General features: G+C 30.3%; 1 protein-coding gene across 2 annotated transcripts; it reads right to left on the bottom strand.

Annotated features, from left to right (window-relative positions):
- Positions 1-6,210: 6,210 nt before the first annotated feature.
- On the bottom strand, positions 6,211-17,510 carry LOC107624266 (Transducin/WD40 repeat-like superfamily protein). Of its 2 annotated transcripts, XM_016326755.3 has the most exons (10): positions 17,440-17,510; positions 12,452-12,636; positions 12,252-12,311; positions 8,739-10,049; positions 8,571-8,661; positions 8,289-8,446; positions 8,110-8,161; positions 7,913-7,998; positions 7,733-7,826; positions 6,211-7,194 (listed from the first exon to the last, which is right to left on the bottom strand). In XM_016326755.3, the coding sequence occupies exons 4-10, from the start codon at positions 9,594-9,596 to the stop codon at positions 6,635-6,637; spliced, it is 1,899 nt and encodes a 632-aa protein (XP_016182241.1). In that variant the 5' UTR covers positions 9,597-10,049; positions 12,252-12,311; positions 12,452-12,636; positions 17,440-17,510; the 3' UTR covers positions 6,211-6,634. The 2 variants fall into 2 exon arrangements, with proteins under 2 accessions (XP_016182241.1, XP_088365799.1); XM_088509673.1 differs by lacking the exons at positions 12,252-12,311; positions 12,452-12,636 and having other exon boundaries at positions 17,440-17,467.
- Between the last annotated feature and the right edge of the window lie 4,482 nt (positions 17,511-21,992).

Here is a 21,992-nt window from a genome sequence, read left to right as displayed (position 1 = left end):
CATTCAAAGTCAGCCATAAAATTCTGGCGTAAAACGTCCAAAACTGGCACCAAAATTGGAGTTAAACGCCGAAACTGGCACCAAAGCTGGCGCTTAACTCCAGGAACAGCCTAAGCATGAAAAAGCTTCAATGCTCAGCCCAAGCACACACCAAGTGGGCCCCGAAGGTGGATTTCTACACTATCTGCATTTAGTTACTCATTTTCTGTAAACCCTAGTAACTAGTTTAGTATAAAAATGACTTTTAGAGACTTATTTATCTATCTTGGGATCACTTTTGATCTTGAGAACCATATAGACTATTGTACACATTTGGAGGCTGGCCTCACGGCCATGCCTAGACCTCTTTCACTTATGTATTTTCTATGGTGGAGTTTTTACACCCCATAGATTAAGGTGTAGAACTCTGCTGTTCTTCATGAATTAATGCAAGTACTATTGTTTTTCCTTCAATTCACGCCTACTTCTTCTCCAAGATATACTCTTGTTCTTAATTCAGTTAAGTCAGAATGAAGGGGTGACCTGTGACAATCACCCACTATCTTCGTTACTCGCTTCGCCAAGATCCGCGTGCTTGACAACCACAAGCGGTCTACATGATGTTCAACGTAGTCATTGGACGACAGCCGGAGTATATTTTCTTGGGTCTCTAATCAACGATTCACATCGTCTCTCCTGATAACAAAGCATCTAAATCTGAGATTAGAACCTTCGTGGTATAGGCTAGAACCATTAGCAGCATTCCTGAGATCCGGAAAGTCTAAACTTTGTATGTGGTATTCCGAGTAGGATCTGGGAAGGGATGACTGTGATGAGCTTCAAACTTGCGAATGTTGGGTGCAGTGACAGTGTGCAAAAGGACAATGGTCCTATTCCGACACTTGCGGGAACCGACAGATGATTAGCTGTGCGATAGCTGTACATGGTATTTTTCATCCGAGACGAGAAATCCAACAGTTGATTAGCCGTACAGAGATAGTACATGGATTTATTTTCATCCGAGAGGATCATACAGCTTTCCATGGAAGGAGGTAACGCATGGTTGGAAGAAGGAAATAGGAAAGCAGAGGTTCAGAAGCAACAAAGCATCTCCATACGCTTATCTAAAATTCCCACCAGTGAATTACATAAGTAACTTTATTTTATTTTATGTTTTGTTTATATTTTAATTATCAAAACCTCATAACCAATTTTATCTGCCTGACTGAGATTTACAAGAATGACCGTAGCTTGCTTCAAGCCGACAATCTCCGTGGGAGCGACCCTTACTCACGTAAGGTTTATTACTTGGACGACCCAGTGCACTTGCTGGTTAGTTGCATCGGAGTTGTGAAAAGTGTGAATCACAATTTCGTGCACCACTGAGACGAAGGTAATCTAGTATATCATTGGTACACAACAATACAATTTATGTTGCATTGAGTCTTTTTAAATCAGTTTCTAATCGCCTTTTGTCTCTGATAGACCAATAGGAGAAGTGCAGAAAAAATGCGAATAATCGATCAAAATAACTATATACCCACACTGGTGGTTCGAAAAGCTTCGCACGGCAGATGGAAGAAGAGGTACTTTGCTTTTTTATTCACTCTTTGGACTATCTCTATTACTTAATTTTCCTTGATTTTGTGGAATACGGTAATGGTAAAAACTTTGTTGTTACAGTTGGAACAACAAGGGAGGAGAGTCAGTAGAGGAGAGTTATAAATCACAGTGCACAAAAAAAAAAGATGACTCCTATATCAATGATGAAACAAGAGTAATTGGTGTAAGTACTACTTGTTATAATTTATCAATAAAATTATTATCTCAAATAGGATAATAGTTTACTTCTATATGAAATGATATATGATCTTTTCTTAATTTTATTGTGACATTTATAAAATGATTTGATCGACAAATATTCAAATTTGATTATGTGTAATTTTTAGATTTCATATATTTTTGACACCATGTTGATTATAATTTATATAAGCTTTATTGATAGAAAAAAAAAATGCAATTCTAAATTTCCAACGCAGTTGACACTTTTGCTCTTTTTAAGCCTTTGATAGTCTTTCTCGATGTAAGAAATTTGAGCTTTTTTTCTTGGTTTTAGGATTTCTTTTGGTTAAATTGCTATTACTTATTGAATCATTATTTCAAATCTATGGTTAAAGGAAGATTGAATGCCAAGGTTTTGGTAGGGGCTGTTGACACTTAAAGGGTGAATGCTAAGATATGGTAGGGTCTTGTGGGGAAGGAGATGTTGCTGTTGTCTAATTATCTTAGAATTCATTTAGTTTATTCAGCAAATTATGCTCTTTCTCATTTGTTTTCGGGCTTATTTAATTATACATGTCATGAGATTTATTGTTTGTGTTATTTCTAAACCTAGATGAATGGATAATAGTTAACGAAGATCACAGCAAATTTGGACAGAGGATGTTATTTTTGGTGTGCAGATTAAGTAATCTCAGGAGTAATTCGAGTGCATCATGATATACTTATGGTTGAATTTCATCTATGATTTCATTGATTTGTGGATTACAGGTCCTTAGTTATTACTACAATTATATATATGCTACCTAGGACAGTTGTTAGTTAAGCATTAAAAAGACATGTCCTACATTGCATGAGATTTCAATCCTTAAGTAGAGTTTCACATTTCTTTGGAAAATTCTTTATTTGTTAGGTTCGAAATAATTCAGTTTCACTTATCCCTTATTTCTTTTTATACTGGTTGGCATTCCATGAAACAGATGTTCTATTTTAGTTGTTTTATATAAATAACTTTTGAGACCAATTTTTTCATTCATATTTGTGTGTTTTTTTAATGTGATGTAAGTGATACAGTTAATCGTCCTGTTTGGCGTGTTCTTGATATGAGATGGACCCATCAAGAAAATGATGGTATTTGCTAATTTGTGTCTGTAGGAAAGAATTGAGGAGATTGAGCAACAGGATGAGTCTTCTAAAATATTGTCTCAAAATGATTTCATTGCTCAAGTTTTTGAAAAAGAGAAACCGGGTAGAGTACGTGGTGTGGGTTTCGGACCGACTCCTAGTCAACCCTTCGGTCCGAATTCACTTGTGCCGGGCAACAGAGTCCAAGTAAAAGAGATCCAGAGGAAGCTGCTTGAACTGTCAACAGAGCTAGAAGGCGAGAAGTTAAAGAGGAAAGTGATGGAGGATGAGGCAGCAGGAGAGAAGAAAAAGAGGCAGGCGATGGAGAGTGCTCTGATTTATCTATTTCAACGACAGGGTGAGGAGCTGCAACTAGACATCGCTGCAGGGATGAGTTTTGTGGAATGATAAAGTGAAATATAATGTATTAGGATTGGAGATATTTTGGATTGATTAAAACATTATTTTGAATTAGACTATGCAACTCTTTGCAAGAGATTTGTTTTCTTCATATTTTCATGAATATATTATTTTGTTTTGCAGATAATCTTATTGTTTTTGTTACAAGTTTAGATACTAAGGTTGAAAATATTAACCCTTTAAAATAATAGAAAATCTAAAAAGAAAAAAAAATAAATAGTTTTATAATATTTTAAACAAATTGTACGATCTTTTTAGAAAAACCCAAATTTTTAATTTTTTTTAATCTTTCCTAATTTAGCGGCGGTTTTGAACCGTCGAAAAGTGCCACAGAGTTAGAAAAATCTGTCCGATATTGTGGCGGTTTACAACGTTAGTTCTGTTTTGGGGCGTTAATAAAACCGCCAGAAAACACGCGTCAACTTGAAAACCTCTATTTTAATAGCGGTGGTTTTATAACTGCCGGTAAACATGCTGGAAATCGTGTCACTCGCATTTGGCGGCGGTTTGTTGAAACGATTGCCGTAAAATTTTGATTTAGTAGCGGTTATACCAGCGGTTGCTGAAAACCGCCGCCAAACTTAATCTCGGCGCCCATAACCATGGCGGTCTAGTTAGCCGCCGGCCTTTAATTTTGCGACAATTTAAAATCGCTCCTAATCAAGAAAAAAACGGCCGGTATTTTGCGCCTCCCTTGTAGTGATGGGAGTTAGAATTCAGAAAAGTTATCATGAAAATGGATGCAAAGACAGTGTATCTAGCAATCACACAAGTCAAAAAGTAGGGCAAATTCAGAAATTTTTTAAAGAGAAAAGACAAAAGTTGAATATTTGTATAATTAAATATTGTATTATATAATTGATGATATTGTTTATTATTATTATTATTTTTAAAAAAAATTATTAATAAGTGTTATATTAACATAGAAAGTTCTACTAAAAAATAATAATTTTATATTTGATATTATTTATAATAACTAAAATTCTAATTTTTATCCTTTATTATTATAAAGAATAAACATGAATAATATAAATAAGTTATTTTGATATTTTTCATATATGCATTTAAAATAAATTACAAAAATTAGTGAACAAAATATGTAAAATATTCATACTAATATATAATTGATTTAATATGTTATTATTTTAGTATCATGAAAAAATAAATAAATGTTGAAATAATTTAATTTTTATGTATATACTTTTTTATTATTCAATTAGAATTTATTATAAAAATTAAAGCATTTTTTATATGATAATAGATTTAAGAGTTAAAGAAAAAATAAAAAAGATAGAAGGAATAATAAAAAAAAATTTATCAAAATAAATGGTTACTGAAAAAATAAAGAATAAAGGGAATAATTAAAAAAAATTTGTTAATCAAAATAGTTGACCTAAAAAAATATAATACATTATTAATGTTCAAAATACAATAATTAGGATTTAAACTTAGGTAATAAGACTCAATTTTTTTTTTATTAACTAATAAACTAACAACTCAATTCTAAAGAGGCCATGACACCATGACTCCCTCTAAATCCCTTCCTGTTGAAAAGAATACGCGGCACCCCAGCTCTCTAATCAGAAGCATTTTGCAGATGACAAGGAAAGAATGACAAGTTGTGTTCAGACATGTTTATAATTATAGAGAAGCAAACAGGGGCTGATTTCTTAGCAAAGAGTAGCCTAAAAATGTCTCCAGACTTTTATTTTATTGATCGACTTTTTGATGAACTTAGGAAGATAAGAGACTGATGACGCTAGAGGGATACAGTTATCCCGGTTTATTTCCATGCTGTAACTTTGGAGGTTTGCCCCGCTTTCTCACCCAAAAAATAAAAAAATCAAAGCACACCATGAAGTTGAAATTTTCTTTCAGCGCGATATTGATTTAACATTCGAAAGTGAATGATAGGAAACAAAACATAGGGTAGGCATTAGAATAAAGTCATACAAAAATTAAAATTAACAACAAAATGTGTGTCGATATAAAACTTTGGAAATATCTTAAAGACATTTGTTAAGATTATTTAGAATATAAATTTTAAATGTTTGTTCTTGAATAGATGCAAAACAAAAGTATATTCAAAACTTTAAATTTTTACAAAATCTTTCTATATTTAATATTTTAGGACACTTGTATGCTAAATATATTTAATAGAGATATCTTTACATAAAGATGACGTTATGAATCATTAGATAATTTTACATGTTTAACTGAATATATTTGACTGAACCATCTAATGATTTATAATAATATTTTTATTGAAATATTCATCTATAAAAAATGATGAAATCACATATTCACATAACTTTGAAATAAACAAACCCTCTGTCCACACCTCCAAACATCTCCTATTTGAAATTAAAATATATATTTTTTTAAAAAAATATTTATAAATATCCTAAGAAAATCTAAATAAATTACTTTTATTGTGTTAATGCATTGTAATTTTATAGAAAAATTTTTAAGTATACTACTATACTAATATTTTAGTAATTTTTAATTATTAATTTTAATTATAAAAAATATATATAATATATAATTAAAATGAATAAAATTTACTAAAACACTAATGTATTAGTATACTTGAAACCTTTTCAATTTTATATAGATATATGGGAAAAAGCATGTTACATAACACCACACAATTCTATGTCATATTTTTTGTCGGATGAATTAGACCATTTCTTAAATATTACATCACAAATTCATTCTCATTACATTCTCACACACACTGTACTTAAAAGGTTCTCATCCACTACTTAGTCTTATCAAATTTCAATTCCAAATTAAGCATAATAAAAGACACCATGCTTGCCACTTGAACTAAACCTCAACTGCTATATCCCACTTTATTACGTCATTCGTTAAAGGAGCAACAACATAATGTCACAAAAGCCCTTATTGGAACAGAACTTTAATTGCAATTTTTTTATTTAAAAAAAAATGTGTACCTATCATGTAAGTTAACTAACAATATCCACACAAAAAATTTGGACTCCTGGGCCTGACTCTACAAGCAGGACCACATTAAAATTAGTCGCATAATAATATTGTGAATGTACAAATCCCCGAAACATGTCAGAAGCTAATAACATCTAACATGAATTTAACAATCAAAGAAAGAAAATTTCTCTAGCTAAGTAGGAACAAAGCCTCAGGCACCACCACCATCAATCAAAACTCCAATGCTTCAAATTTCTTTGCCAATTATTCTTGGAATCCAAGGCTTCAAGAATGTGGAACGCAAAAATCAAGAGGTGTCTTGTATTTGAGCAAGTTATTTTGGTTTTCCGAGCACCAAACAAGGCATATAACAACCTAGTTCCTAGAGCCTAACAGGCAATCCAAAGTTGTGGAATGTCTTGATGGTCCCATCACAACCGGCCGCAACTATCGATAGTCCCCATGTTTCTGACACACAGCCGTCATTACAAGGTTCCTTGGGGCGTAGCTGCGGCCGGCTGTGATGGAATTCATCGTGCTCCGCAAGAGGTAAATCCCAACTAGGGAGCTTCTCCTCTGGCCATGTCATGGAACCGCGGCACGTGCCGTCAATGGAGAACCAACTACCTAAGGAAAAACGTTCCGAAGAACCAACTACCATGGGAGCAGCTTCTAGCTGGTGTTGAGTTTCTGGGAAACAATGTGCAAAATTGTTGTAGGAGTTGCTACTTTCTGTGCTCATTCCTGACCAAGGTATTGCAACAGTAACACCCTTGGAGCAAAAGTACTCACAGGAATTGTTCGATTTTGCATGCTTGGATGAAGCATTTCCAAAGTCTTTGTAGTTCCAAATATATACACGAGAGTCATCTCCAACTGAAATTATATGTTTCTCGCTCGACATAAATGCACCTGATGTCTGACTTCCAGATTTTCGACGTCCTAAAGATAAAATTTTACATTGTTAGAAATATGATCATTAATGTATTTCTTCTGATCTTGTCAGCTTAAATTTTTACCAACAAATAGTTTCATTACATAATATCAGAGCTTTTAAAACATAAAAAAGAAAGGAAAGAACTATCTTAAATTTATCAATATTATTGTGATTTTTCAATAAGGTCAGAAAGGGAATACATGTTATGTTATGTAACCTAAAACAGACATGTAAACCATTTTAAAAAAATAAAAGAGAGTCACATATACACACAAAAACAAGATTATTATAGGAGATGAGTCTAAATTTAAACAAAAAGATAAAAATTGATGATTACGCTTTACGCTTGCTTAGCAAAACAAAAAACAGAACATTTAGGAAATCCGTAACAATGACAAGTCCGCAAGTTCTTCAGGTCAACTAAAGATCTTGATACAAATGAAGGTTGACCAACCACACAACAAAAGTTGAAAAGTTATAAGAAAGAAAAACGAAGGTTTAAAATTTTGCAAACTATCCTAGCACTGGTATTGAATGCTCTACCTTTAAATATCTGAACAAGTTCCATGCCTTCCAATATTCGGACTTTGGAATCTTCTGATGTGATCATGACTCTTTGGTGGTTTTTCTTGGAAAACTGCAATAGAACAAGTGTTGCAATATTAACAAAGTTAAGTATAAAATATTAAAATTCTTTTTAGTGAAGAATGTCGAGATCAAAACCTGAATTCCCGTGATCTTGTTGCGAGATGTTGATGTTCTCTTCTTTCCGCTAACATTAATCTGTGCCTCAAGATGGAAATGTTTGCCTAAATCATTAGTAATCAAATTTAGACACTCGTTTAATTCATTTCCTATCTTATTTTTTTCAGAAAACCAGGGATCATAACTATGGTAATCTCAAAGCTATAAGTACTTACCCGAAGCAACATAAAAGCGACATATGCCGGTAAGGGAACCAACAACAAATCCCTGCATAAATAAATAATCTAAGGTTCAAAATCCCCTTTGAATGTAAGTTTCTATATTAAGAATAAGTAAAAAGAGATCAAAAATTTTTTTGACAAGATTTAGTAGAGTACTGATAACATTAACAAACCTTTCCATTTGGTTGGTAACTTATGGCAGTTATGACATCTCGAATGTCTGCCCAGTCAACCACTCGCTCTTCACGCATTCCCCATATTCGAACTTTACCATCTATGGAGCCACTGATGAAGTAATTTTCATCAACAGGGTTGAATTGAATGCATGTCACTGCTTCCATGTAAACAAGAGATGCAATAATTAAATATCATACTAAGTTATGCAATAATGGTTCATATTATAGTTACAACTAAACAGAAAAGAATGACATTAAAAGGGTTGGTTCTGAAATTACCATAATCTGTGTGATGGAAAACATTTAGACATTGATTACAACCAATCTGCCACATGCGAACAGTTCTATCCATTGAAGATGAAAGCAGAATCTGCATCAAGAGATATGATAGATCAGATTAACATTCAAACAGAACACATAAGAGACACAATAACAAGTTAAACTCACATCCGAACTTGACCAAGCCAGATCCAAGACATCACTGGAATGACCACAAAATTCTTGCATTGGTGATTCCTCAATTTGGAAAATCCTGTTTGGGAACACAACAAAGGATTGAGTTTTAGGAGCAGAGTTGTGTGGTTTCACTTTGCTGTCAGCACTCTTAACTCCATTGAAGCAAAGACTGGATGCATCGGTCGATACGACGCGCCAAATGCGAACAACGCCGTCTTGGCCTCCACTAGCAAGATAGCGGCCACTGGGACTAAATTTCATGGTCCAAATTAGGCCATCGTGAGCTCTGATATTCTGTCCAGTAAACAATGCACTCAATTCCATCCACCTCTTTTTATTCTGATTCACATTGATCCTTCTTGTAATTTTAGTACTTCCCTTATCCAATCTTGATCCAATTTTCATTCCATATGCAATGCGGTTCCACCAATTCTTCTTCTTTTTACTTGTACAAGTTCCAAATTCTCCAAGCTCTTGTTTGGCCAAAGTAACCGGTGAATTCTCCGGTCGTTTCTTAATTTCATCAAACAATGCTACGTCTTCAGAAGTAGGAGCACAGGAAATGGAAGCATTTGAAGATGAGACATCATCAAAATCATTCATATTGTGTGAAGAAGAGACACTAACACTAACCATACCCATCCTCTGAAGAAACCTTTCCCTCCTTTCCTCCACACAAAGAGGCTCATTCATCCAAACCTCATAACCAAACTCATCATCATCATCATCGTGAGGTGGTGACAAGCAATCCAGAGAATCAAAGAACACTTCATCTTCTCCACCATCATCAGAGAGCAGCATATCCTCCTTATATTCAAATCCCCTTAAATACCAATGTGAAACATACATGTCCAGTTTCCAAATCCCAAGTCCAAAAGAAAACAGCCAATAACAACACTTGTTTTGAGGTCAGTAACCATCATAAACAAAACCAACAAGAATGAAATATGGTTCTCACAGAGCCCAAGAAGAGAACTTTATGTGTGGACACACAGTATAATATGTCCGTCTTGATGGTAAGAATATATATATTGGAAAGTGGATTGAGACCGACCCTCCAACTATGGTGGTAGCTGGTGGTACAAGTCAATGGACAAGTGCAGTGAACCTTTGGTAAAGGAAACAAAACGAGAAAAAGGTAACAAGTGTCGTGTGGAGCAATGGTGTGAGAGTTTCTTGAGATCTGTGCCTTCTTTTGCTTCGTGGCTCTCTTCACAACACACGCTGCTGCTTCCTCTTTCTTTTCACAGTCTATCAAGGTTACACCTATGTCTCTTCCTTCTTCCTTTCTTCCTCTCGTAACTAACCAACAACAATTTCACTATTAGAAACCAACTATGTGTCTGTGTTCCGTTCAATTTAAACTAATCAATCATGAAATTCGAATTGAATAATCGCAATTTATTATAATCAAACTGTAGTAATACTACTCTTTTTTATTCACAATAAAATTTACTATTAAAATTAGTCACTAATATAAAAATATTTAAAAGAATATAAATTAACTAAACTAGTTTTTTTATTTTAAAATTTAAAAAATTAAGATAATAAGAGGTTGTTTTTTATATAATATATCTATTTTTTAACTAATCGGTTAGAATTAATTTCATCTTACTTGATTTTTTTAGTAAAATTCAAAATATATATATATATATATACACAAAAATATAATAATTAATTTTAATATGAAAATAACAATTTTAATTTTTTATCGTATGATAGAGTGAAGAGACCAAAAAAAATTGGAATTTTGAAAAAGCCAATTTCCATTTCGAGGCTAAAACTGTTACTTACACAAAGAATATTACTCTATTCTACTTTGCTTTTCAATATTCATATAGTCAAATACCAGCATGGCATTGGCAACATCAACAACAAACAATATGAGAATCTGCAAGCAAACTTGAAACATCACAAGTACATTTTTTGGCTGAAATGTTGAAAACCAATGTCAAACTTTCGAGATAGTAGTGGTAGATTTGTTTTTTAATTCAAATTTTAAGGGGAGTTTTTAATTGGTGTAATTAAAACTCGTACACGTACATAATTCTATAATTCATGCAGTACTCCCAAAAAATTACTGTTCTCTCATTTAATAATATTTTAAAAAAATAAAAAGCACTAAAATATATAAAATAATGCCTTCGATAGTAATATTTGTGTAACTAAAACATCAGTTATTAAATTAGTTATTATAAATTAATATATATTATGCATATATTTTTTTACATATTTTTAATATATATTTTAATTTTTAATGTTTACATAATATAGAATTAGGATAGATATAATAAACTAAAAAAAACATATTTTTTATTTTCAATGTTTGTAATTTTTTAAAATATTTAATTTTATTTTTAATTTTTTTTATTTATATTAAAATTATTGCTGAATGTTAATTCAATATAAAATATTAGGAACAAAATAAAAAATATTAAAAAAATAATTTTAATACAAATTAAAAATATTAAAGATAAAATTAAATATGATTTATATTTTTGAAAAAATTGACCAACCTAAATAAAATAAAATAAAGGAGATAGAATGAAAAGAAAGAGAAGAAATGTAAAAGTTGTGGGGTGGTGGGCAAAGCATAGTACAAGAGGGAGCAAGTAATTGAAGAAGAAGAAAGCGATTAGACAAGGAAGGGTCTAAAAGAAGGAGTCACAGCTTGATGAATGGTAGCCCTTTCCTTATTCCAACAAAACAACCCTTCCCAATTCCAACTTCAATTCTTGGCCTCCGTGTTTCTCTCACTCTAAAAACACACTCCATTAATTAATTACACTAACTTGTTGCTATTGCTATTGCTATTCTAGACAACTTTCTTACCTACACTGCCTACTATGTACTCTACCTCTATACCTATCTTCTTTCTCTTATGACTATCATTCATTTATATCACACCATTTTCTTTTCTAAAACAACAAATTAAGACAAATAAACCCCAACATTTTTAGAGGTATATCATAAATTTGCTCAAAAATGAACTAATGAGGCTATTTAATTTAAAATTTTGCTAATACACGTGTTAAGGATACATATTAAAATTATCAATTAAAAAAAGTATATAATTTAATTTTTAATATATTTATATAAATTAAAAATTAAAACAAGTGATTAATAATAGCTTCAACATGTATGTAAGAAAAATAAAAAACAACCTATGTAGGAAACATATTAGCTAAATAAAAAAAAAAAAACAACCCATTTAGTGCACCATTGACAAATAGATAAATTAGCTATGTAAATTTTCTTAAAGCGTTATAAATGGAAAAGAAATTGAGATGGCATCAAAAGAATTTGTCAAACAAAGTAGTTGAACTTTTAAATTTCTGAAATTTTATTTAATTTTTTATTAAATTAATTCTATGTAAGCCATTAGAAATTAGAATTGATATAATGATAAAAATATAAATAGTAGGTATGGAATTTTAATTTTAGATTATTTATTATCATTACATATATATACATTCGGTATTAATGACAGGAAAAGGACCTTACTCTGTAACAACTTTCCACCACTTCCTCTACACCTCAATTCTCATTTTTTTCAACCCTTCTCTGTAAAAGAAAAAATATTGAAGGAAATTAATTAAAGAAAAAAAGAACTTCTCCCAAACGGCCTTTGTCCTTTTTTTTTTCCCTTAGTTCTTTGGGATGTGTGGAATTTTTGAGCAAGAACAAGAACGAAAGAAACTCACGTGAAAGCACTCAGAGTGAGGACCCCATCATGAATATAAGAAACTTGAAGAACCTTTGTTCTCAAAAGGGTGTGTGGCTTGGACCTTGGTTTATGATATCTATCTAGGAATTATAGGAGTCTATGGCTATGTGTGTTTTCTTTATAGCTTAACCCCGTAAGAGTTTCTTCATTGTTGTGAATCCCCTTCATATAGAACAAAGAAAGTGAAACATTATTTCTTCTTTATATCTTGCAACGAAAATTGGATTGGAAGGATGATGAGGATACTACAGCATTACATGCATAAAAGGAAATTACAAAAGAGAAGAAAAAAGAAAGTAAACAAATTAAAAGTATGATAAGATGGTTCGTTGTATGCATCATTTTCACCACTTTGAAAATATCGAACATTCCAAATACCTCGCCTCCACTACTCTCAACCACAACCACGCTTCCCCTAGGCTTTCACCATTGTGTCCTAAGAAATTCATGTTACGTAAATTAGTAATTTTAATATGATGGAATTGTTTATGGCTATGCTAATTATGATAGTTAAATCATTTTAGTAATATTTAAAAAGTTTTATTAAAATTAAAGATATATTTTTTATATTTTGATAATATTTTTATTTTTATTTTTATAGTCATGGTAGCTACTATAACCATAGATACTATAGTATATACCTTTTAATACTATATTTATGTAATTATTGTCATATAAATTGTTTATATAATATTTTAATTTTTCATATTACACCTTTTCAATTTGTTGCATCATAATATTTTTTTCCTATCTATAACACCTATGTATCTAATCTTGCTGTAAAAGAACGCAACTAACCTAACCAATCTGATTGGAATTTTATGAGACATACTGGAAATGTCTCGTAACTCTCTTTATTTTATTTTATTTTTTCATTCTAAAGATCGATCTCCACTACATATGATCCAAGGTATCCCTATCATTAGAACAATACATACCACGTGTAATTTATATTAATCATATTTTATTAAGATACTAGAATTTCTGTTTTCTTTTCTTCTCTTGTATATATATTCTAGAGTTATGTTAGGTGAAAATCAAATAAAATAAAAGAGAACTTGCTCACAAATTATTAGGGAAACATGCTCACATTACATAACATATGTATTTTAATATTTCACATTCAGAAATGTTTGGTAACCAAAGAAAATCAGCCAAAAACAGCATAATTTGCCTTATTTAGCATTTATTAATTGTTGCGACAATTAATAAATACTAAATAAGGCAAGTTCTGACTGTTTTTTTTGTCTCTCTAGCATTACCCTTTCACATTATCCATGACCATGAAATTAAACAATAATTACTGCGTGAACAAGAGTAGATCTGGAATATTTTGAGCAAGTTAGGGTATTGGTTAAATTAATCGATAAATAAATTAGTTATCTATGGACCACGGTAGGATGTATATGATCCCAATAATAAGTGTGGAGCCAATAGATTGTACACTCAGACTGAGAATGCCCTTTCAATTTCTTAATCTTTGCTCCTTTCACTATCTCCTTCTTAATAATAATAAATGACAATAATAACAAAATGTATCTACATTTTAAAGAACACATTATCAAATTAGTCTTTAAACAATTATTCTTTCTCTAAATTAGTTTTCAAAAAACAAATTTAATTAAATTTGTCATTCAAAAATTTTATTTAAATTAGTTATATTAGTCTTTTTATCACTTCTGTTACTAATAACGTCAGAATTTGTTAATGTGTCACATTAAGTGACACCATAGCACACACCTATTAATTTTAATTAATGACTAATATGATAAATATATTAAATTAGATCAAATAAATTTAAAATTAAGAGATTCTAATACATTAAATAAAGTCTTTTTTCAATTAAATTTTAATTTGATCTAATTTATAAATTTATCATATTCGCAGCCAATCAAGACTACTAAATGCATACTGTAATATTACTTAATGTGTAATATCAGTAAACTTTGACGTCGTTAAAAAAAATTGGCAAAAAAATCAACGTGATTAATTTAAAATTTTTAAAGGACGAATTTCGTTAAAAAAATTTTTTAAAGACTAATTTAAAAAACGAATGATCTTCTAGAATTTACTCATATCTCAATTCAAACCAGAAAATAACATACCACTAATTAACTAAAACAATGTGTACATTTCAAAAATTACACTCATGCACTACTAATAATAACTAGCATGTAAAAAATAAATAAATTTAAACCCTAATACTTATTTAAACAGATAAGTGAATTAACTATTTGATAAATTTAAATTGATTACGAATAAAATTTTTTAAATAAACACATATAATATGATGTAGGAAAGTATATAATGCAAGCATATATACCTTGTGTATTAGTGGGATAAACAATTAAATTGATTTTTGAGTTTTACATAATGATCAAATTAATTCCTCAAGAGTTTTTAAATTAACTAAATTGTTCATTCAGTTTTAAACCATTAATTAAATTACTTATTCCATTAGCTGGCCAATCAATAGTGTTAATGAAAATGCTGACATGAAATATTAATTAACTGCCATGTGATATTATATTAGGGAAGTTGATATAGCACCAAAAGTATTTTAATTTATTTAATCTTTGAGGAGAGGGACTAATTTGATCATGAGATAATGAAAACCAAATAATAATCAATTTAACAACTAATTTAAAAAATATTTTGTGCTAATAAATTTTAATGTTATGTCAAGTAACTCACAATTAGAAAATCAAATTTTAGTCTTTTTGTTAAAATATAAATTGATTATATCATTAATACATGTTAAATTATAATTTTAGTTAATTATTCTCCTCCTTAGAATTATAAAACTCACATATTTATATTTCCATTTTAGTAAAAAAAAAAAAAAGGCAAACATCTCTTTTATACGTTACATGTGTATGTAAACTCCCTTGCTCAGTGAGAATTTACAGTTTTCTATTAATATTGTTGACTAGTCAATTAATTAACAAAGAATTAATTTGATTACGAGTTTGAATTTGAAAGGCTAATTTGATTGATTTAAAAATTATTCAATTTAACTATCATGTAAAAACCGCAAGACTAATTTGATTTTCAACAATGCTAGGGAACCAACTCTATATAAGCCAAGAATCAGCCAACTGATAAACTAAAGGCACCAGTAACTTTAATCGGATGTTGTTACTGATAGGCACATGGATGTTTCTTTTTCTTGTAAATTGGATGGTTTTTTATATGATTTCTATGTTTCATGTGTTACGCATTGATAAAACATAATTAATTATATGGAACTAACTAATTAATGATCAAAGCATCTGTTTTGTGATTCTCTTCTATTACTAACGTATTTTTTCTCATATTTTAAACGTGGTCAACAATAATTTAAAAAACAAATTAAAACTAATTATAATTAATTATGTTGTTTCATTCTTGGCTGATTATTAGTTGGTTCCATATACTTTTTCTTTGATTTTATATTGCGTATTAACTAATTACGAATTCGCATGTTGTATGCATTTAACTCAAAAAGAATCAGAAACTAAACAATATGATTTTTGTAATCAATTAAAGGGAATCTTCACTCTCAAAAAAATAAAGAAAATCTTCAGTCAACAATTTTCGATTTTTTTTTTTTATACTTTTACAGTCTTCAAACCAAGGATCAAATCAAATCTGACAGCCGCCAGTTCCAGGTTACTGTTGAGTGCAAAGTGAAAACCAAATAAATTCTATTGTCACATTTGTCGGTTTACTGTTACAGATTTGATGCTCCAACAACAAGGACACAAATTGTGGCTAAAATTTTTTCATATGATTTGTTGGGTGATGAACCCATGAGATCCTAAAAAACGAAAATTATTATTGGTGAATTTTAAAAATATGAAAATAAATAAAATTTGTCGTTGGTCAATTGAAAACTTTTTTAACTTAAAATTGTAAAAATTCGAATTGCTGACTTTTAATTGTTTTTTTATTTTTTTATATTTTAAAAATATAATTTGTCTACGAATTGACTTTTTTTTATTATTTTTAACTTTTTTAAAAGTACAATACACTAATGACAAATTTTAAACATCATATTTTAGTAAATAATAATATTTATATTATTTTTTCTGAGAATCACCAAATTCAGAATTATGTACAAACTAAAAAGTGACAAATTGTTACTATTATAAAAAAATAAATATTTTTTCATATATAACACCCACTCATTTTTTTAAAAGCTATTATTATATTTTTCTAACTAACTAACTAATTCTATGACTATAAGATAAATTACACTTGTAGCTTATTCTAAATAGAAGTTACATTATGCTTTATGTTCATCAAATAATAAGTGTATAATTAGTAAAAAAGAGGTTATAGCATAAGGTTGAATTCTTATTTTTTCATGTGAAGTTCACATGGACAAAGCATAAAAACAAACAAGATGATTCTAGGTGCCACGCCATTTGGTCTCCCATTGAATCGCAGACCAAGCATTTTCCATGACATGGAATAGTATCATATGAATTCTCATATTTCAATTATTATTTTGCATTTGGCAATATTTCAATCATAACATTTGATTTCCCTATTATCTTAGGTCGCATTCATCACTTGGTCTTGTTAAACTTTATTTTTTGCTTTTTACAGTAACACAATCAATAATAATGCTAGATTTCATGCATATCACAAACCAAGCAATCAAAATTCCAAAAAGATGATAAAAGGAAAATAATAATTCAATAGTGTGTAGCACTTCTAGAGATTTCCTTTCCAACTTTTCTTTTCCTTTCTTTTCTCGGGAAAACAAACAAACAAGCAATCAACATTATTGGAAAATAGAGGAGAGGGAACAGAGTGAAAGGATGTACAGGAATGTGCAACAGTGTGTTTGAATTGGATAAAATAATAATAAAGTTTGTGGATTGAATTAAAAGTAAATAAAATAAGATTCATATAGTAGTATAGTACCATAAATTTATTAACAATTACAAGTTTTATTCAGCAGTGTAGAGCACTAACCTTAAGATTTAAGAACCCTTTGTTGGAGACTAAACAACATGGATTAAGGAGTCTTGGCTCTTGTTCACTTCTTTGTTGCTGCAGTGTTCAAAATCTTGTAATAATTGACGTCTTTTTTCTTATATACATGCATGTACTGTAGTGTCTACATATATATATATATCATCATGCCACGAAATTAATGGATAAAAATGGAAATATCATGAAATTTCATTATATTAAATATATAGGAGCAAAATGTGGAAGTTATTGGAGGGTTATTAGGGCTGAGTATCTCTAGTGGTTAGGGACAAATCTCTGTTCAATCTTTTCTCTCGATATCTTCTCATTTAAAACCAAAAGCTCGTGATACCTATAATAAATTAATAATCTCATATTTATTTTTTTTTATTGTTAGTATAATATTATAATCATCCCGATGTCCAACCCCCTGCAATAAAGGCAAAATAGAAAATTATAATATGCTTTAGTTTGCAAATATGAGACTTTGTCATATGAACTAAGAATTATCATATACCAATTAATTTAATTATAAGAATGATATTTGAGAGAATAAATTTTGTTATAAATATAGTTAAATCATGTGTTCAATATATGCATAAAAAATTAATCAAGATAATAGTTAACGATTATAGAAAATTAAATATCTTACAATTTATAAATTATATTGAAAAATTTCATTAATTAAGTTAAATCAAATATGTATTACTTTATTAGTATTTATTTTAAGACTTATTTTATGTTTTTTTTTTTTTTTGAGTAATTACTCAAATCAGTCCCTAAAAATTTTAAAATTGGACATTTTAGTCCTAAAAAAATTAATACACAAATCAATCCCCAATATTTTATTCTGGCAGACAAATCAGTCCCCAATTCATTTTTCGATCAAGTAATTACCCAGATCAGTCCCCAAGGATTTTAAAAATAGACATTTTAGTCCCCAAAAAAAATTAATGTACAAATCAATCCCCAAAATTTCTCTCCGTTAGACATAACAGTCCTCCATTCAAAAATAAAATAAAATAAAATAAGATAATTATTATTATTATTATTATTAATTATATAATAATATTCTACTATAATTTTTTGTATTTTTGGACAAAAATAACGATAAATTTATTCATTAGGTTTATATATATATATATATATATATTCACTCAATAATAATAATAATAATAATAATAATAATAATAATAATAATAATAATAATAATAATCAATAAAATTATTAGAGATTATTTTACAAAAAATTCAAGGTTTAAACTATTTGATATTTTTGTATTTAATATAATCAAAAGATGTCTTATATAAAAAAAAATATATTTGTATTAAAAATATGTATTAAAAAATATTTTAATTTAAATTTATATTAAATATATATTTTTTTTAATACAAACATATTTTTTAAAATAGGATATCTTTTGAATATATTAAATACAAAAATATTAAATAATTTTAAACATATACTATTATTATTATTATTATTATTATTATTATTATTATTATTATTATTATTATATATATATATATATATCTAATGAATAAATTTATCATTATTTTTGTCCAAAAGATACAAAAAATTAGTACAATATTATTATGCAATTAATAATAATAATAATCATTTTATTTTATTTTATTCTTTAATGGATGACTATTATGTCTAACGGAGAGAAACCTTGGGGATTGATTTGTACATTAATTTTTTTAGAGACTAAAATGTCCGTTTTTAAAATTCTTGGGGACTGATCTAGGTAATTACTTTGCTAGAAAATGAACTGGGGACTGATTTGTCTGTCGGAGTAAAATCTTGGGGATTGATTTGTGTATTAATTTTTCTTAGGGACTAAAATGTTTGATTTTAAAATCCTTGGGGACTGATTTGGGTATTTACTCATTTTTTTTATTGTTTTAGGTCCAATTATGATTTAACTTATTTTGTCTTAGTGAATTTATGAATTAAGATTTTAAAATTAAGAAGTGACCCGTTAGATATAACCAAGCTCAGTCATACCTATAAATCAGAATCTGAATAAACAATATGTGCTAAATAAAAAAAAAACGTGTTTTCTCCTTTAACGGACCCTTTTATAAGATCAAACAACGTGAAGGAGCAGTTGCCACAAAATCAGGCTAATATCCTCAATAGTTTCATAATATTAGTAACTGCATATAACACAACAACTCTATAAATACAAAAACCTAACTACGTAAAAGGTACGCTATTTATTCTGAATTGCAATATACTCATTTCACTATTTTTCCTGATTTGAGTGTTGGAATGCCTTTGCAGGTGCCCACCGTACCGCCACCAATTTGAGGAAGCCAACATATACCTCATCCTACCCAAGTGGAAGTAAATTCAACCTTAAACCGAACGAGCTATACTTCTCCCGAAACTTACTACGTAGGAACATTTGGTACCTATCGTGGGGCCAAAGTGATAAACTAACCCCACTATCGTCTCTCCTACCTTATCTTCACCTCTTTTTTGCAGGACACAATCTATGGAGAAGAATAAAGTAACCCTCCTCTTCCTTCCAGTCAAGCTGAGCTACTGGCCATCAACGAGTCTCTACGAGTAGAGAACCAACGAATGGCCGACTTGTTGAATCATAGACAAAACAGCCAAAACAAGGGAAAAGAACACAAAATCCTGAAAACAAAGACGATGAAAAAGAGCACACGTCGGAGGCTAAACCCTTGGTGACGACCACTCCGACGCCAACGGTAAAGAGGACTAATCCATTTTCAAAAGACATCATGATCTTTCAGATGCCCAAAAACTTCACCCTGCCAACAACGTTGAAACCTTATGAAGGAATCGGTGATCCTAACATACATATCACTAAGTTCCATACAACGATGTTCATCAATAGTGCATCTGATCCAATACTCTGTCGTACATTTCCTACCTTTTTTGATGGTGCTGTCTTGATCTGGTTTTCTGACTTTACCTGTAGGTTCTATATCAAGTTTTGATGAGCTGGCCGATCTCTTTTTCAATACCTTTGCCCCCTCAAAGATATACGTACACAACTCAAACTATCTCAGCACTATAAAACAAGGACAGCACGAGAGCCTTAAAGACTACATGACAAGGTTTGCAAAGGCACCTATGGAGATACCCAACCTCAACCCAGAGGTCCACTTACACGCACTAAAAAGTAGACTCCGCCTTGAAAAGTTCCAAGAAACCATAGTAGTTACAAAACCAAAGACGTTGGCGAAGTTCAAAGAAAAAGCAACAAGTCAAATCAAAATAGAAGAGCTCCGACAAATCCGAAAAGTAGAAAGGTCTAATCCTAATAGAGAGGAAAACAAACAGGAGAAATACCCAAATAATAAGATAGACTAAAAACCCTTTAAACTCACACCTAAATTCGACACACACACCCTTTTCAACACAAAAAAAGAGGACATCATTAAAGACATCCTACACTATAAACTAATCAAATCACTAAACAAGGCAGGAACTTACCAAGACCAAAGATATGTGGAAAGTTAAAATATTTCACTTTAATTTTCATCAAAAGTATGGGCACACTATAGACGATTGTGTTATAGCAAAAGACTTTTTTGAAAAACTAGCTCTCCAAGGTTTGCTGGACAAATACATCGACAGCCAAGGACCAACACGAAATTTAGAAGACCTCGGCCATCACTCTAAATCGAGTGACAATCACAGGGATAATGGAAAAGGGTAAACGAAAATCCTAATCAGCCTCGTAGCATTATTAACTGTATCTTTGGTGGTTTCGCAGACGAAGGATGTAGCAACTCGGCCAGAAAAAGGACATATAGGACTATAATGTGAGTACTAGTTCCGAGCAAATTTCAACGACCGATGTGAACATCCTAGAAATCACATTTAACTCTTTTTAGATCTCAAAGCGATGGACAAAAACCTAGATGATCCTGTAGTTATATAACTACAAGTTGGCAAACCTTTAGTGAAAAAGTTCTTGTGTACCCCGGCAGTAGCGCCGATGTATTGTTCTATTCTACATATAAAAAAAATGAAGCTAAGAGATAAAGCCTTACAATCATCCGCTGAAGAACTGGTAGGTTTCTCAGGTGAGCGCGTTCCAATCCAAGGCTATATACGGTTACAAAATACACTAGACGAATACCCTAATTGCAAAACCTTAGATGTGCAATACTTAGTGGTGGATTGTTAAAGTTGATATAATATCATTTTAGAAAGACCTTTTTGAATACATTTGGTACTATTGTTTCCACTATACAATTGTGTGTTAAGTTTTGTATGCAGGACAACAAAGTGGTCACAATCCATGCCGATAAAAAAGAAGCCAAGCAATACTATAAAGCAATCCTCATAACAAACCCACTAGGAAACCTATACAACAACACATTCAGGCAGTCTATAACTCGAAAAATCTACCCCACCTAACAGAGCTTGATCCAGGAATAGAAATCCAAGATCGATCTTTACCAACAGACAATTTGACCAAGGTGTTACTAACAGAAGATGAAAGCAAATACACATATATTGGGGACTCTTTATAAGAACAAAACAAGGAGCAACTTATCACA

This window comes from Arachis ipaensis, chromosome B10, assembly GCF_059453495.1.
Source record: "Arachis ipaensis isolate K30076 ecotype BB chromosome B10, ASM5945349v1, whole genome shotgun sequence".
Lineage (NCBI taxonomy): Eukaryota > Viridiplantae > Streptophyta > Magnoliopsida > Fabales > Fabaceae > Arachis > Arachis ipaensis.
This window is presented reverse-complemented; position numbering and strand designations above follow the sequence as displayed.

Coding starts and splice junctions, on each gene's coding strand:
- LOC107624266 (XM_016326755.3), bottom strand. CDS start 9,596: ATGTATGTTTCACATTGGTATTTAAGGGGATTTGAATATAAGGAGGAT. Junction 8,447..8,570: donor TTTCCATCACACAGATTATG/GTAATTTCAGAA, acceptor ACATGGAAGCAG/TGACATGCATTCAATTCAAC. Junction 7,999..8,109: donor TCGCTTTTATGTTGCTTCGG/GTAAGTACTTAT, acceptor CTAATGATTTAG/GCAAACATTTCCATCTTGAG.